Source organism: Somniosus microcephalus, unplaced genomic scaffold (assembly GCF_052327205.1).
Source record: "Somniosus microcephalus isolate GS21.2 unplaced genomic scaffold, FLI_Smic_1.0 scaffold509, whole genome shotgun sequence".
Lineage (NCBI taxonomy): Eukaryota > Metazoa > Chordata > Chondrichthyes > Squaliformes > Somniosidae > Somniosus > Somniosus microcephalus.
The window spans coordinates 144,028-159,801 of NW_028225696.1; the positions used below are offsets into that span (position 1 = coordinate 144,028).

General features: G+C 47.7%; 1 protein-coding gene across 1 annotated transcript in view; it reads right to left on the reverse strand.

Annotated features, from left to right (window-relative positions):
* Positions 1 to 15,774, reverse strand: part of LOC147081630 (D-glutamate cyclase, mitochondrial-like) — a 61,031-nt gene that overhangs the window by 19,326 nt on the left and 25,931 nt on the right. The window contains exons 5-10 of the mRNA XM_085980767.1: positions 11,513 to 11,635; positions 10,899 to 11,105; positions 9,294 to 9,554; positions 7,550 to 7,649; positions 5,636 to 5,784; positions 1,294 to 1,413 (exon numbers count right to left, since the gene is read on the reverse strand). Coding sequence (XP_085836893.1) covers positions 1,294 to 1,413; positions 5,636 to 5,784; positions 7,550 to 7,649; positions 9,294 to 9,554; positions 10,899 to 11,105; positions 11,513 to 11,635 — 960 coding nt within the window. The remainder of the gene's footprint in view (positions 1 to 1,293; positions 1,414 to 5,635; positions 5,785 to 7,549; positions 7,650 to 9,293; positions 9,555 to 10,898; positions 11,106 to 11,512; positions 11,636 to 15,774) is intronic.

Sequence of the window (15,774 nt, forward strand, 5' to 3'; positions counted from 1 at the left end):
CATTGGATTCTTCACACCACTTCTGCAGCTGTCATCATTCCACAAACAGCAGACTCACAACACGCCGCACTGACCTGGTGCGGTGTCTGGACGTCGGGAAACCCGAGCCAGAAGCGGCAAAATCCAAAAACAGGCTGAAAACTACTGGCAAGTACCTGTTAATAGGCAGGCCTTTAATCCGCTTCCCACCGCTAGGTGTCGGGTCCATTCGCAAATCGGGGACCCGACACGTGGGAAAGCTGTTTGGAAGCGGGTTGGCAGTGGGATTGGAACCCGCCGTCAATCAAATCGAATTTAACCTCTGACCTGCCTCCAAACCCGCACTCTAAGCGCCGGCAAAATCGCGGCCATAGTGTCCTTGAGTACTGTGTGCAGTTTTGGTCGCCTTACCTGAGGAAGGACGTTCTTGCCATGGAAGGAGTGCAGCGAAGATTCACCAGGCTGATACCTGGGATGGCAGGAATGACGTATGAGGAGAGATTGTGTCGATTGGGCTTATACTCACTGGAGTTTAGAAGATTGAGAGGGGATCTCATCGAAACTTATAAAATTCTGTCAGGCCTGGACAGACTAGATGCAGGAAGGATGTTTATGATGGCCGGGGAGTCCAGAACCAGGGGTCATAGTCTAAGGATAAGGGGTAAGCCATTTAGGACTGAAATGAGGAGGAATTTCTTCACCCAGAGAGTGGTGAACCTGTGGAATTCTCTGCCACAGAGGGCGGTGGAGGCCAGTTCATTAAATATATTCAAAAAAGAGTTGGATATATTTCTTAAGGCTAAAGGGATCAAGGGATATGGGGAGAAGGCAGGGACAGGGTACTGAATTTGGATGATCAGCCATGATCTCATTGAATGGCGGAGCAGGCTCGAAGGGCCGAATGGCCTACTCCTGCTCCTATCTTCTATGTTTCTATGTTTCTATGTCTAAACATATGAAGCCTTGGTACTCTCCAGAAACTGAACGATTTGATCACCTCCACCTAGCACAGCCAGGAGATACCACAGCCTAGACTTAGCATGGCTCAGATCAGTAAATCCAACAGTGTGCGAATTAAAACTTGCATCCTCCCTCTCCCCGGGACTTAACAACAGTTTCCTAATGATCAGCACCACCACTTTGTTTCCAGAATATCACAGATTAAATAACTGTCCAAAGTTGACCCTGAATTTATTTAATTATTTAAAAACTTTGAATTCCACCAATTAGCGATCCTATGCTCAGTACCTACTACATATTCAGGACCAACCTTTGGACTGTCCAATGTATTGGTACAAAGTCCAGTAAACCCACCTGCGATGACCGTAAAATCTGCTTCGACGTCACAAGCTATCAGGTCCCCATTGTGCACATGTTTTTTGACGGCCTCTTTCACCTTTCCCATTCCCAGTTCGTTCCCTCCATCACCAATACCTGGAGAACAAAGAGACACAACTTTGTTTTAAATTTGTTCCTGGGATGCGGGCGTCGCTGGCAAGGCCGGCATTTAGTGCCCATCCCTAGTTGCCCTTCAGAAGGTGGTAGTGAGCCGCCTTCTTGAACCGCTGCAGTCCGTGTGGTGAAGGTGCTCCCAAAGTGCTGTTAGGGAGGGAGTTCCAGCATTTTGACCCGGCGACGATGAAGGAACGGCCGATATATTTACCAGTTAGGATGGTGTGTGACTTGGAGGGGAACTTGGAGGTGGTGGTGTTCTCATACGCCTGCTGCCCTTGCCCTTCTAGGTGGTAGAGGTCGCGGGTTTGGGAGGTGCTGCCGAAGAAGCCTTGGCGAGTTGCTGCAGTGCATCTTGTAGATGGTACACACTGCAGCCACGGTGCACCGGTGGTGGAGGGAGTGAATGTTTAAGGTGGTGGATGGGGTGCCAATCAAGCGGGCTGCTTTGTCTTGGATGATGTCGAGCTCCTTGAGTGTTGTTGGAACTGCACTCACCCAGGCAAGTGGAGAGTATTCCATCACACTCCTTACTTGTGCCTTGTAGATGGTGGAAAGGCTTTGGGGAGTCAGGAGGTGAGACACTCGCCGCAGAATATCCAACCTCTGACCTGCTCTTGTAGCCACAGTATTTATGTGGCTGGTACAGTTAAGTTTCTGGTCAATGGTGACCCCTAGGATGTTGATGGTGGGGGATTTGGCGATGGTAATGCCGTTGAATGTCAAGGGGCGGTGATTAGATTCTCACTTGTTGGAGATGGTCATTACCTGGCACTTATCTGGCATGAATGTTACTTGCCATTTATCAGCCCAAGCGTGAATGTCATCCAGGACTTGCTGCATTCGGGCATGGACTGCTTCATTATCTGAGGAGTTGCGAATGGAACTGAACATGGTGCAATCATCAGCGAACATTCCCATTTTTGAGCCTGATGGAGGGAAGGTCATTGATGAAGCAGCTGAAGATGGTTGACCTTGGGGCAAGCTAGGTTGCATCCATGATCAGAATGCAATACCTGGCCGACTTGGTTCAGGTGCACACATCAGGGCAAGGACTCAAGCTCAGAAGAGGGAAGGTGAAGGCAGAGTTTGACTTTAATTACTTTACACAAAGGATGATGAATGTACGGAACAGACCAATGGGCAGGTAGTGAAGGTGGACAGTCTTGGCCAATTCAGGAGGGAACTGGGCAGGTATTTGGCAGAGAAAGGGATTGAGGGGTAAGAGAGCGAGAGTAGTATATGGTAAACCAAATACAGTAGTCACTTCTAATCCTGTATATTTCTCTGCTCCTATCTTTGTTCACTTGCTTCCCCACAATCTTACAGATGCATATTTGGGATGTAGTCCTAAGAAGGTTGACATAGAAAGAATTTACAGTACAAAAAGTAACATTTGCTGAAATTTTAGGCTGAACACTTATGATCACCATCGTCAAGGAGACCTTCTACAAAACAAATCACCTCCAGGAATTATCATTAACTTTTGAAATAAAGGCAGGAAATGATCAGCATCTGAAGAGAATGATAGGGTAATGTTATACATAGATACATAGATACATAGAAGATAGGAGCAGGAGTAGGCCATTCGGCCCTTCGTGCCTGCTCCGCCATTCGATGAGATCATGGCTGATCCTTTAATTCAGTATCCCGTCCCCGCCTTCTCTCCGTAACCCTTAACCCCTTTTGCCCGTAGAAATATATCTAATTCCCTCTTAAATATATTTAATGAGCTGGCGTACACTGCCCTCTGTGGCAATGAGTTCCACAGGTTCACCACTCTCTGAGTGAAGAAATTCCCCCTCATCTCTGTCCTAAATGGTTTAGCCCTTATCCTTAAATTATGTCCTCTAGTTCTGTTCTCACCCGCCAAGGGAAACATTCCTTCTGCATCCAGTCTGTCTAGACCTGTCAGAATTTTATACACTTCTATGAGGTCCCCTCTCAATCTTCTAAACTCCAGTGTGTACATCCCTAAACTACATAGTCTCTCCTCATAGGTCATTCCCGCCATTCCTGGTATCAGCCTGGTGAATCGCCGCTGCACCCCCTCCATGGCAAGAACATCCTTCCTCAGATGAGGCGACCAAAACTGTACACAGTACTCGAGGTGTGGTCTCACCAGTGCCCTGTACAGCTGCAGCAAGGTATCCCTGTTCCTGTATTCTAACCCTTTTGCTATGAAGGCCAGCATACCGTTTGCCTTCTTGACCGCCTGTTGCACCTGCATGCTCGCCTTCAGTGACTGGTGTACAAGAACACCCAGGTCTCTCTGTACTTCCCCCTCTCCCAATCTATTGCCATTTAAATAATAATTTGCCCTCCCGTTCCTGCACCCAAGGTGGATAACTTCGCACTTGTCCACATTATAGTGCATCTGCCATTTATCCGCCCAATCGCCCAGTCTGTCCAAATCGCTCTGGAGCTTCCTGGTCTCTTCCTCTGAGCCCACCCCCCCTCCTAGTTTAGTGTCGTCTGCAAATTTGGAAATGCTGCATCCGACTCCCTGGGTGGATTGTTTTGCCAAAACTCGCACAGACCCTTTTATGGGACTAACCCAGACATATTTAAGAAGGGGGAGAGGAGAGGAACAGATGGAGATCAAGATTTTAAATCCACTAACAGCTTTCATAGAGGCCATTTGTGATGGGTGAGCCTGAAGAGTGAGTGGCATCTCAGGGGTGGAATCTCAGCCAAATCCTCACCAATCATTTACAACAACTTGCATTTATATAGCACCGCTAACATAGTAAAACATCCCAAGCCGCTTCACAGGAGCGTAATCAGAACAATAGCGTCTGACACCGAACCACATAAAGAGATATTAGGACAGGTGACCAAAGGCTTGGTCAAAGAAGTAGGTTTTAAGCAGAGTCTTAAAGCAGGAGAGAAAGGTAGAGAGGTTTAGGGAGGGAATTCCAGAGCTTAGGGCTTCGGCAGCTGAAGGCACGGCCCCCAGTGATGGAGCGATTAAAATGAATACACAAGAGGTTAGATTTGGAGGAGAGCAGAGCTCTAGGAGGGTTGTGGGGCTGGAGGAGGTTACAGAGATAGGGAGGGCGAGGCCATGGAGGGATTTGAACACAAGGATGAGAATTTTAAAATTAAGACGTTGCCAGATCGGGAGTCAATGAAGGTCAGCGAGCACAGGGGTGCTGGGTGAACGGGACTTGGTGCGGGTTAGGAAACGGGCTGCCGGCGCACAACGCTTCCTGTGGGGATTGCTGGATAGCAATCCGGAGAGAGAACCCTGGCTAATTTCTTCCCCCATTCCTAGTTCTGGAGACCAACCGTTGAACTTGGGCTGGATGTCAGGATTTGGGCCGAGAGCCGATGAAGGAACGGCGATAAATATCCAAGTCAGGAGATTGTGTGACTTGCAGGTGATGGTGTTCCCAAGACACTGCCGCTCTTCTCCCTCTGGGAGAAACAGGTCTCAGGGGAGGGAGGAGCTGTTGAAATAACCTCGGTGAGCTGCCGCACTGCATCCTGTAGCTTTTTAAAAAATTTGTTTATGGGATGTGGGCGTCGCTGGCAAGGCCAGCATTTATTGCCCAACCCTAATTGCCCTTGAGAAGGTGGTGGTGAGCCGCCTTCTTGAACCGCTGCAGTCCGTGTGGTGAAGGTGCTCCCACAGTGCTGTTAGGGAGGGAATTCCAGGATTTTGACCCAGCGACGATGAAGGAACGGCCGATATATTTCTAAGTCAGGATGGTGTGTGACTTGGAGGGGAACTTGGAGGTGGTGGTGTTCCCATGCGCCTGCTGCCCTTGGCCTTCTAGGTGGATGATCACGGGTTTGGGAGGTGCTGCCGAAGAAGCCTTGGCGAGTTGCTGCAATGCATCTTATAGATGGTACACACTGCAGCCACGGTACGCCGGTGGTGGAGGGAGTGAATGTTTAAGGTGGTGGATGGGGTGCCAATCAAGCGGGCTGCTTTGTCCTGGATGGTGTCGAGCTTCTTGAGTGTTGTACTTATTACAGCCATAGTGGACCGATGGGGGAAGGTGTGGATAGCGAGTCCAGTGGCAGCAACACCGATCAAGCAAACTGCTCTGTCCTGGATGGTGTCGAGCTCCTTGAGTGTAGTTCTGGCTTCAACCATCCAGGCAAGTGGCGAGTGTTCCATCACACTCGTGACGTACAATCCTTTTTCTCAAAGTACGTGGGACAGTTTCCAACCCAACGTTAAGTTTGTACTTACCAGTTGTGACGATTCCGGGGATGTCCTCTGCTGTTAGGAACAGTTTGTCAATGGGATCCACCAAATGTTTAATGTTCACTCTCCATGCATTGTAGTAATTGCCATCTGCAGCCATTCCAGCACGTTCTATCGCTACGAGATGGTCGAACCTGTCCATATTCAAAAGTCATGCAAAATTACTCAATAACTTGTTAATGGCTGAACCCACACGTAAGTTACTGGTTACTGCAAGATGTCCATAAGAACATAAGAACATAAGAAATAGGAGCAGGAGTAGGCCATTCGGCCCCTCGAGCCTGCTCCGCCATTCAATAAGATCGTGGCTGATCCAATCTTGGCCTCAACTCCACTTTCCTGCCCGCTCCCCATAACCCTCGATTCCCCTGTTTTTCAAAAATCTGTCTATCTCCGCCTTGAATATATTCACTGACTCCGCTTCCACAGCTCTCTGGGGTAGAGAATTCCAAAGATTCACGACCCTCTGAGAGAAGAAATTCCTCCTCATCATTTTAAATGGGCGACCCTTTATTCTGAAACTATGCCCCCAGTTCTAGATACCCCCACGAGTTGAAACATCCTCCCTGCATCTACCCTGTTAAGCCCCCTCAGAATCTTATATGTTTCAATAAGATCACCTCTCATTCTTCTAAACTCCAATGAGTATAGGCCCAACCTGCTCAACCTTTCCTCATAAGACAACCCCTTCAATTCAGGAATCAACCTCGTGAACCTTTTCTGAACTGCCTCCAATGCAAGTATATCCTTCCTTAAATAAGGAGACCAAAACTGTACGCAGTGCTCCAGGTGTGGTCTCACCAACGCCCAGTACAATTGTAGCAAGACTTCCTTACTTTTATACTCCATCCCCCTGGCAATAAAGGCCAATATTCCATTTGCCTTTCTAATTACTTGCTGTACCTGCATGCTAACTTTTTGTGTTTCATGTACAAGGACACCCAGATCCCTCTGTACCGCAGCATTATGTAGTCTCTCTCCATTTAAATAATATTTTGCTTTTTTATTCTTCCTACCAAAGTGGATAACCTCACATTTCCCTACATTATACTCCACCTGCCACCTTATTGCCCACTCACTTAGTCTATCTATATCCCTTTGCAGATTCTGTGTACTCCTCACAACTTGCTTTCCCACCTATCTTTGTATCGTCAGCAATTTTTGCCAAGTCATTAATATAGATTGTAAATAGTTGAGGCTCCAGCACTGATCCCTGTGACACCCCACTAGTTACAGTTTGCCAACCTGAAAATTACCCATTTATTCCGACTCTCTGTTTTCTGTTAGTTAGCCAATCCTCTATCCATGCTAATATATTACCCCTAACCCCATGAGTTCTTACCTTGTGCAGTAACCTTTTATGTGGCACCTTATCGAATGCCTTCTGGAAATCCAAATACACCACATCCACTGGTTCCCCTTTATCCACCCTGCTCGTTACATCCTCAAAGAACTCTAGTAAATTTGTCAAACACGATTTCCCTTTCCACAACTTATGATCCACAGAACTACCATTTTTATTTATTTCTGCCCTTAATTCAAGCCCAGTGACTTCAGCGCACAATCCAGGCTGGCACCTCAGTGCAGTACTGAGGGAGTGACCCCTAGTTTTACTGATGGACGATGTCCCAATGTAGAATGACCCTTAGTTTTACTGATGACCCATTGTAGAATGACCCCTCATTTTACTGATGATGTCCCAATGTAGAGTGACCCTTAGTTTTTCTGATGATGTCCCATTGTAGAGTGACCCCTCATTTTACTGGTGGCGAATGTTCCATTGTAGAATGACCCCTAGTTTTAGTGGTGGACAATGAACCATTGTAGAGTGACTCCTAGTTTTACTGATGGACAATGTCCCACTGTCTCTCCAACCCACGCTTTACAGTTAAGGTTTACCTTGGAAACTGGGGCTTCCCATCATGACACAGGAACATCAGGGATGAAGCCTCACCATCATCCTGGAAGCTAACAACAGGGACAGGGGTTTTCATCACTCCTATGGACAAATAAAGGAGAGAGTCTTGAAGTAAAGAGAAGTTGCAAATATTGAAAATGCGCAGGTGGCCAATCAGGATCTGCAAGAGAAAGAGATACATTAATCATAACTGATGAACTGTTCCATTCCAGATATTCTAGATGTTGCCACTGTCCCCTGTGCATTTCTAGCATGTTCTGTCTTGGCATGCTTCCAATGTTCAGTGCCATCAATGATAAAAGGATTTTATCATGATGGTGACAATTCTGTTGGAGTTGGACCTATCTTTCTCTTGCGGATGCTAACTGGCTGTGCATTTCTAGGAATTGAGGCGAATTAATTAAGCATGACCTGTTAATCCTGGATGAGTGCAGCTCCAAAACACTCAAGAAGCTCGACACCATCCAGGACAAAGCAGCCCGCTTGATCGGCACCCCATCCACCACCTTAAACATTCACTCCCTCCACCACCGGTGCACCGTGGCTGCAGTGTGTACCATCTACAAGATGCACTGCAGCAACTCGCCAAGGCTTCTTCGGCAGCACCTCCCAAACCCATGACCTCTACCACCTAGAAGGACAAGGGCAGCAGGCGCATGGGAACACCACCACCTCCAAGTTCCTCTCCAAGTCACACACCATTCTGGCTTGGAAATATATCGCCATTCCTTCATCGTCGCTGGGTCAAAATCCTGGAACTCCCTCCCTAACAGCACTGTGGGAGTACCTTCACCACACGGGCTGCAGCGGTTCAAGAAGGCAGGGCACCACCACCTTCTCAGGAGCAACTAAGGGTTGGGCAATAAATGCTGGCCTTGCCAGCGACACCCACATCCCATGAACGAATAAAAAAAATCAGTTCTTCCGGTTAACAGTAATGGAAAATCATCTCATTTTCTGGAGGGGTGGGTTGGGGGGGGGGGAGAATGGATGGGGAAATTGGGAATCAAACAGTTCAAGGAGGTCATGATTTCAAGCCTCAAGGCTGTCTACCACTCAAACCTCACATCCATTGGGCAACTTTGGTCGGTTATTACCCATTGGGCTTGATAAGGGCGCCTGTGTACATAGCCACAAAAGCCAAGAAAGTCCCGGGCTTCTTCCCTGCACCCCCCAACTCCAACTATGCTGAGTTGAGTTAGACTATCTCAGCTGCACGGTGAGTGCTACATCAGTCCCCAGTACTCAGGCTGGGATCCTTCCCTCACCTTATTACTGTCCAGTCAGCTCTGCTACTAAGTGTGTGGACGTCCCGTGATGGGGACGGTCTACAACGTCCCTCATAGATTGACTGGCCTGCCACTATTCTCAGTCACAGGCTTGTGCATGAAGAACGGGTAAAGCATCGGAGGTTCCGCATGCTCTCTGTGGAACTGTACCCTGCCATAACTCAGTGTCTTTAGGAGAGATGGTGGGAGAAAGCTGGTCGGTGGGGTGTGGGGGGGGGGGGCGGGGTGTGGAGCACAGTCACTAGCTGAGACCATTCGGTGCGTTTGCCAGTATGGCTTCTTTACAGTTAGATGAGCTGGGCCCAATGGAGGGATTAATAAAGAAAAGGAAACTTTCATTCAAAAGGAATTGGTTGTGGTAAAACCCACGGCGAACCATTAATCTTCACTTGCTGCCAGATCAAGCCGCATTTTTTAAATGAAAAAAACCCCCCACCTTGCTCAACAGCTTCTTCAATAATCTTCTTGTACATCTCTAAGGCTCTTTGATCTGTTACTATGACGACCCTTTTCTTCAGGGCCTGCAACATAGCTGCCATGGCAATAGCTCCTGGAGGACCATCCGTCTCCTCTGGGGGCTGGTGATTGAAGTGGGTTGGAAATCCAGTGGTTATGAGCACAGATTTTGCGTGTGACAGCGAGAGGGAGGCTTTCAGCAGCTGCTCTTCGGTCAACAAATGCTTGATACCTCGGTCGCCTGTCCGGGACAGAAACACGTTTCATTAAGACTTAATTCCAACCGGTTCAATTGCGTTCTAAGACGTTCAGTCCAATTGTACAAGTTCTGAATAAAATAGCAATCGGAACAAGACCCAATTGCTATTGCAGGTTGATAATGGGCGAGCACCATACAGGTTGTTCACAGTAATGGGGTTTATTTTGGGTCCCGGTTTGGGGGACAATGGAAACCACACACAAACCATTCAGCGTTACTAACAGTAGGATAAGGAGTCATCTTGGTCTCACTTATGGTAAATTAGTTGCAGACAAGAATCTTGTGTCACAGGCACTTCTTGTGGCGATAGGCTTTCTATTAAAGACTCTCTGCCAAGCCCCCCTGTTGACCCAGCGGGGAAAGCCACAGCCTACCTCTGCAACCTCCTCCGGCCCTACAACGCTCCGAGAGCTCTGCGCTCCTCCAATTCTGGCCTCTTCAGCATCCCCGATTTTCATCGCTCCACCATTGGTGGCCGTGCTTTCAGCTGCCTGGGCCCCAAGCTCTGGAATTCCCTCCCTAAACCTCTCCGCCTCTCTACCCTCCTCCTTTAAGGCGCTCTTTAAAACCTACCTCTTTGACCAAACTTTTGGTCACCTGTCCTAATATCTCTTAATGTGGCTCGGTATTAAATTTAGTTTGATAATGCTCCTTCGAACGTTTTATTATGTTAAAGGTGCTATATAAGTGCAAGTTGTTGTTGTTGTATGGATTAGGAAGGTCCTGGTTTCAGCCCGATTGCGTTAGCCCATCTCAGCCAGGACTGTTGTGAAGTGCAAATGTCCTCAGCAAGTCTAGGGAAGGGGGGCAGATGCGGAATCATAAGAACACAAGAGCATAAGAAATAGGAGCAGGAGTAGGCCATTCGATCCTTTGAGTCGAACTCGAGATTGCGCCATCTTGGCAGGCAGGGGACCGAGCTGGGAACTGGGGAATTACTTGGTCCAAAGGCCAAGCCGGGAAACTGCACAGACTCACCAGGCCAAACCTGGGGACCGAAGGCGGGTGACAGAGGTTCCTGGGACTGCAGTAAAGGTGGTCCTCCAACGGCAAGTTGGCCAATCTAAAAATGATTGAGGAGAGGGGGAAGGGGTCATGACCTCTCTGACCCACACTGCCATTAAAATAATGGGGAGTGGGGGGGGTTGGAATCTATCAATGAAGCCAGATAGCTACAGAAATCGGAAGGCGGAAATTCCTGCCCCCCTCATCGCCCAGCCCCCACGCTAATTCCACACCATTTCCTGTTACTTAAGTGTTGCTTAAGTGCATTTTAACTCTGAACCCCACTATCGTTTAGTGTTGTGATTCGCATTCTTTTCTTACCTGGATCTTGCTGAATCAGAGTATCCAGCGCCTTGATTTTCTCAACTGCGGTGACCGAGGCAACGCTATAGTGGGGCGGGTTCTGAGAAATGCAGAAAACGCGTGGGGTTTCTGCATCCGCAGTGCAGTCACTGGTCACCCCCCGCTCACTCCTCAGGTCAGTAATGAACATGCAGCCAGGAGCGTGGGTGAAAGCCAGAGGGGATTCTGAAAGTAAGAGGAATTGGACCAGTTAAGAGCTATTTAATTTAATAATTTAAAAGGGAAGGGTGGAATCAATTTCATATTGATATTTACAAAATATGTGTATGTTACTGCCCCATCGATGAGGGTCCCTGATGTATTACGTACGATCTCTTGCATGTAAGCACGTAATCTATCAAGCCCTCCACTGAGGGACATTAAAATCATCTGCGTCAGGCTCCCCCATTCTCTTTATAAATTTGGCGAAAAAAGGGTAAAAATTTAAATTAAAATGAACAGAGAAAATAGAAGAAAGAAAAGTCCAATAAGTGAGCATCGATCAAGTGTTACATTTTTTAAGTAAAATTGGAACTTTAGTAGTTTAGGATTACTTTACACAACTGCTCGAGTCTGCTATCACTGTATCTTACTGCAACTGCGAACAGCCTCTGCTCCAGTGACTCCGCATGCCCAGAAGACTGGGGTGTCACCAGGATGTGCTTCAACTGCGTCCCCGAAATCTGGGTTGGACAAGTCTTCAATTCCGATTGATCCTGAGGGTGGCAAAAGTGAACTTGTTTTAATTCCTACGCTGGTGGCTTATTGGAAAAACATTTAAAATCCGCCAAAACAACAATGCCCAGGAGGAATACAAATATTGGTTCTTCCCCCTTCATGGACCTTGCTTAGCTTTTACCTTCTCACTCTGCGACTGGTAGGACAACCTCAAAATGTGATCTATTGCGGGGACTCTGCAAACCCTTTCCTCAGGAGATACTGTAAAGTCTGTGTGTTGTATAGCGAATTAATACACAGACTACAAGAGTAAACTTTAACAGGACTTTACTATTCGAAGGTCAGGGCGAATCTGCCCAATCACTCATTACACAGCACTTATATACCGGTGTGGTCACCACCGGTATTACAGTATACAGCAGCCAAAATAAAGTAGTGCAACACCTAAAATAGTTCTCTTAAAGGTGGACGGTTACATACAATAGTTCTCTTAAAGGTAGAACGGTTACATACACAACAATCCTCCCTTTTTAGCTTACAACATACTTATTCCCCATTAAACATAACATATATCCAACTTCATGTAAAACAGTTCACAGATGTAGTCTCTGCGGAAAACAGTTCACAGATTCAGTCTCTGCGGGAAAACAGTTCACAGATTCAGTCTCTGCGGAAACAGTTCACAGATTCAGTCTCTGTGGAGGCGTCTCCTGTGCTTCCTGACTCGGTCCGGACAACGCCTCGGTGTTGTAACAGTTCCCTGTGGTGTAGTCGGTTCACGTTGCTGGAGTGACTCATCCAATAGTCCTTCAATGGACTTAACAGCTTGAACTTCCGTCACTTCTGAACCAGCATTGCTGACTTCTAAAAGCTTGAGTACCTTGGAAAGTTTTTCTACTTCCGAACTGATTTGGCTCCGTTCGGAGGGACCACGTGTGTGATCTGGCAGGTGATAATGGTTCAGATGGTCATCTTCTGCTTCGACTTTTCCTTTTCTGCTTCTTGAAGACTCTCTGGGCTCCACTGTCAGCTGCCAGCTGCATGCACATTTCCTCCTTCTCTTCCTCCTTTTTCCGTAGTAGCGCCACCATCTCCCGGTGTTCCTTAGACTTTTTGTGATTCTTCATGGTTTCTGCACTTTGGGAGTTTTCATCACAAGCTGGGCAGAACAGGTCATCGTAATATTCGGTGTCGTCCAACAGGTCATGGTAATATTCGGTGTCGTCCTGAGCTAGGCCAGCGAGAGGGTCTTCTATTTCCTCCATACCCAGCTGGACGTTAGCCAGCTTTTGTTCCAAATCCAGACATTTTTCCTGAAGAGACTTCTTCATGTGTTCAGCTTCATCCAGCTTTTTCTGGGCTTTCTGCAAGTCTTTTACTAATGACCTCATTTGTGATTTCAATACTTCAACTTCATTCGGAGATTGATTGATCGGACTATTCAATCCCTCTACTGGAGCAGCTGTTTCAGCCTTCTGTTGTTCTACATTGACGTGAGTCAGCGTACTTTTGGCATCCACGGGCTGCTCTGCTGCAGTCTTCTCAGTCTGTGTTGTCACCTCAGCTATTTCAATAACTTTTGAGAGCTCCGAAACCCTTTCCTTTGAAGATTGAAGCTCGTGTTCAAGTTTTTCCCATTTCAGAGTCTTGTCCCTCAGCATATGAAGGAGTTGACTGACCGTTAACCCTTCTGACATCAGACGTTTCCCAGTATCGTCATCCTGTGTTTTTGACGGATAGGCTACAGGGCTGTTGGTAACCTTGCACTGGGGTCCCTTTGCTGCTTCTAATTCTCCATCATCTGCAGCCTCCACCATTCGAATTTCAACAAATGAATCGTTCGGTGGTGCTGCACCCAACTTCAGTAGGAGCTCGGAATTCATGGCAACCAAATCAGCCTTTTCTGCCTGCAACCTGCTAACAAGCGCCTTCGGTTGCTGAACACCTTGCTCCACCAGATTAGGGCACGCCCCTTCAGAACCCGAATCAGCTTTGATTCGTTTGGCCTCCTCGCGCAGACGGTTTGTGTGCTCCTGCTCCATTTTCTCCATCAGCTGCTTCTGTTGTCTTTCCAGATTCTCCCACTCTGTATCAAAGAACTTTTTCGTTGCATTCATCTCTTGCTCAAGACGGTGAATCATTTGTTCTAATTGTTGTTGTAGTTTGAATTGGAGTTGAGTTCGAGCCCGGTGTCCCTCAGAAGTGTGCATGTCTGTAGGCTGGACAGACTCAGAATTCTCTGTCAAACTATGTTGTTGTTGCTCAGTGGAATTCTGTTCTGAAACTTTGTTCTCCTCTAAAGCATAAGCATTTATGCACTCCTTCGTTTTTCCAACATTAGTCTGCAAGTCCATTTTAGCCTTGTCTTTTGCACATGGGTTGGTCTTACCATCATCAGTTCCAGAGTCTGGGCTGATTATCTTCACCGAGTTCTCACTCTTTATGGTTTTTAGGAAGTGCCAGTCCATATTTATTTTCCTGATCCACTCCCGTCCCAGAAGTGGTGGACCCCCCTCAGGCAGTACATATAAGTCCATTCCTTGGTGTTCTTTGCCCTTGTCTCTCACCTTGACTTTTATCTTTCCGATGGGGTATACTCTTTGCCCCGTGTATGTCTGCAATACAATCTTGGTATCTCGCAAGGGAATATGTGAGAATAGCCTCTTGTAGTCCTTTCGGTTTATGACTGTTAGGGCTGATCCTGTGTCCAATTCCATTTTCACTTGGACTCCGGCTATTTTGAGTGTGACCCAGATAATTTGTAGGTCAACTTCCTTACTCGCATTGTGAATTCTCAGACTATCCAGTTCTTGGCTGTTGGAGTCTGAATCCGAATTCTGTTCATCTGAACTCTTCTCAGTCACCTTGTGTACCTTGCTGTGCTTTTCCTGCGGTGACTTTTTTTTGTTGCTGGTTTTCTTTCCTGACCGGCATACTTTAGCTATGTGACCAATCTTGCCACATTTTCTACATTCCTGGTTTTTAAACCAGCATTGGTTCTGGTCGTGTGTTGTCTTCCCACAACGATAACATTTCGTTGTACCCGAAGTCATTTGATCCACGCTGAGTACCGCTGCCTTCAGCTGCATTTCCGCTGTGCCTCTCGCTGCGGCTTCGTGCGATGCTGCAATAAGGACAGCCTTATCAAGTGTAAGATCGTTCTCTTCAAGCAGTCGCTTTTGTGTTCCTTCCTTCGACAACCCGCACATGAACTTGTCTCTCAATGCCTCTGTCAGATTTTCCCCAAACTGACAGTATTTCGCTAGTCTACGTAGTTCAACCAAATATTCCGCGTTGCTTTCCTCTTTCCGTTGCGTTCTCGCATAAAATTTGAATCGTTCCGCCAACATCAGTGGTGTGGGGTTCAAATGATCCTTCAGGACAGCAACAATATTAGCGAACGTCTGATCCGCCGGTTTAGCCGGTGATAGAAGATGCTTCAATAGCCCGTATGTCTTCGCCCCCATTGAGTTTAGTAAGGTTATAGCTTTATCATCATCTTCTATTTTATTGGCCTCACAATATATCTCGATGCGTTCTACATACGTGGCCCAATCTTCTACCTCGGAATCGAAATCGTTGATGTTACCACGCTTAGGCATCTTCACAATCTTTCTAAGAAACAACAACGAAGTTTTCCTTTAACTTTTTTTTTTTCTAAAATGGCGGTTTCCCGCGCTGATCTTCTTCCCCGCCCACTTTCAAGATGGCGGTTTCGCGCTTGTCTTCTTCCCCGCCTAACTGGCGGCTTCCCGCGTTTCTTCCTCTGGTGGGAGGGGTAAGCTTTGCCCTCGGACGACGACCGCTGGTTTACGGGGTTTGCAGCCTGCGCGCCGGCTTCAGTTTATTCTGAAGCGCGCACGAGAACAGCCGATCGCGTTCCCTTTTTCGGCAGGGGCAACCGGCGCTGGGGACAACCAGTTGGCGTCGGACAGCACCAGCTCCCGGTCCTTCACGGCAGCTGGTGTAAGCCGCTGGCCGGAACCTCGTTCGGCCCCGCTCCCCCCTCGCTCGGGCTCTGTCTCTCCCGCTCGCCGGCACGGTCTCGCTCGCTCTCTCTCTCGGGCTCCGTCTCTCCCGCTCGCTCGGCTCTCCCAGACCTCCCGCAGTCCGGTCCTTTCCTCCCCCGGCTGCGGCCGAGTCCCTCGCGGTTTATTTATTTATTTATTGCCTCCGC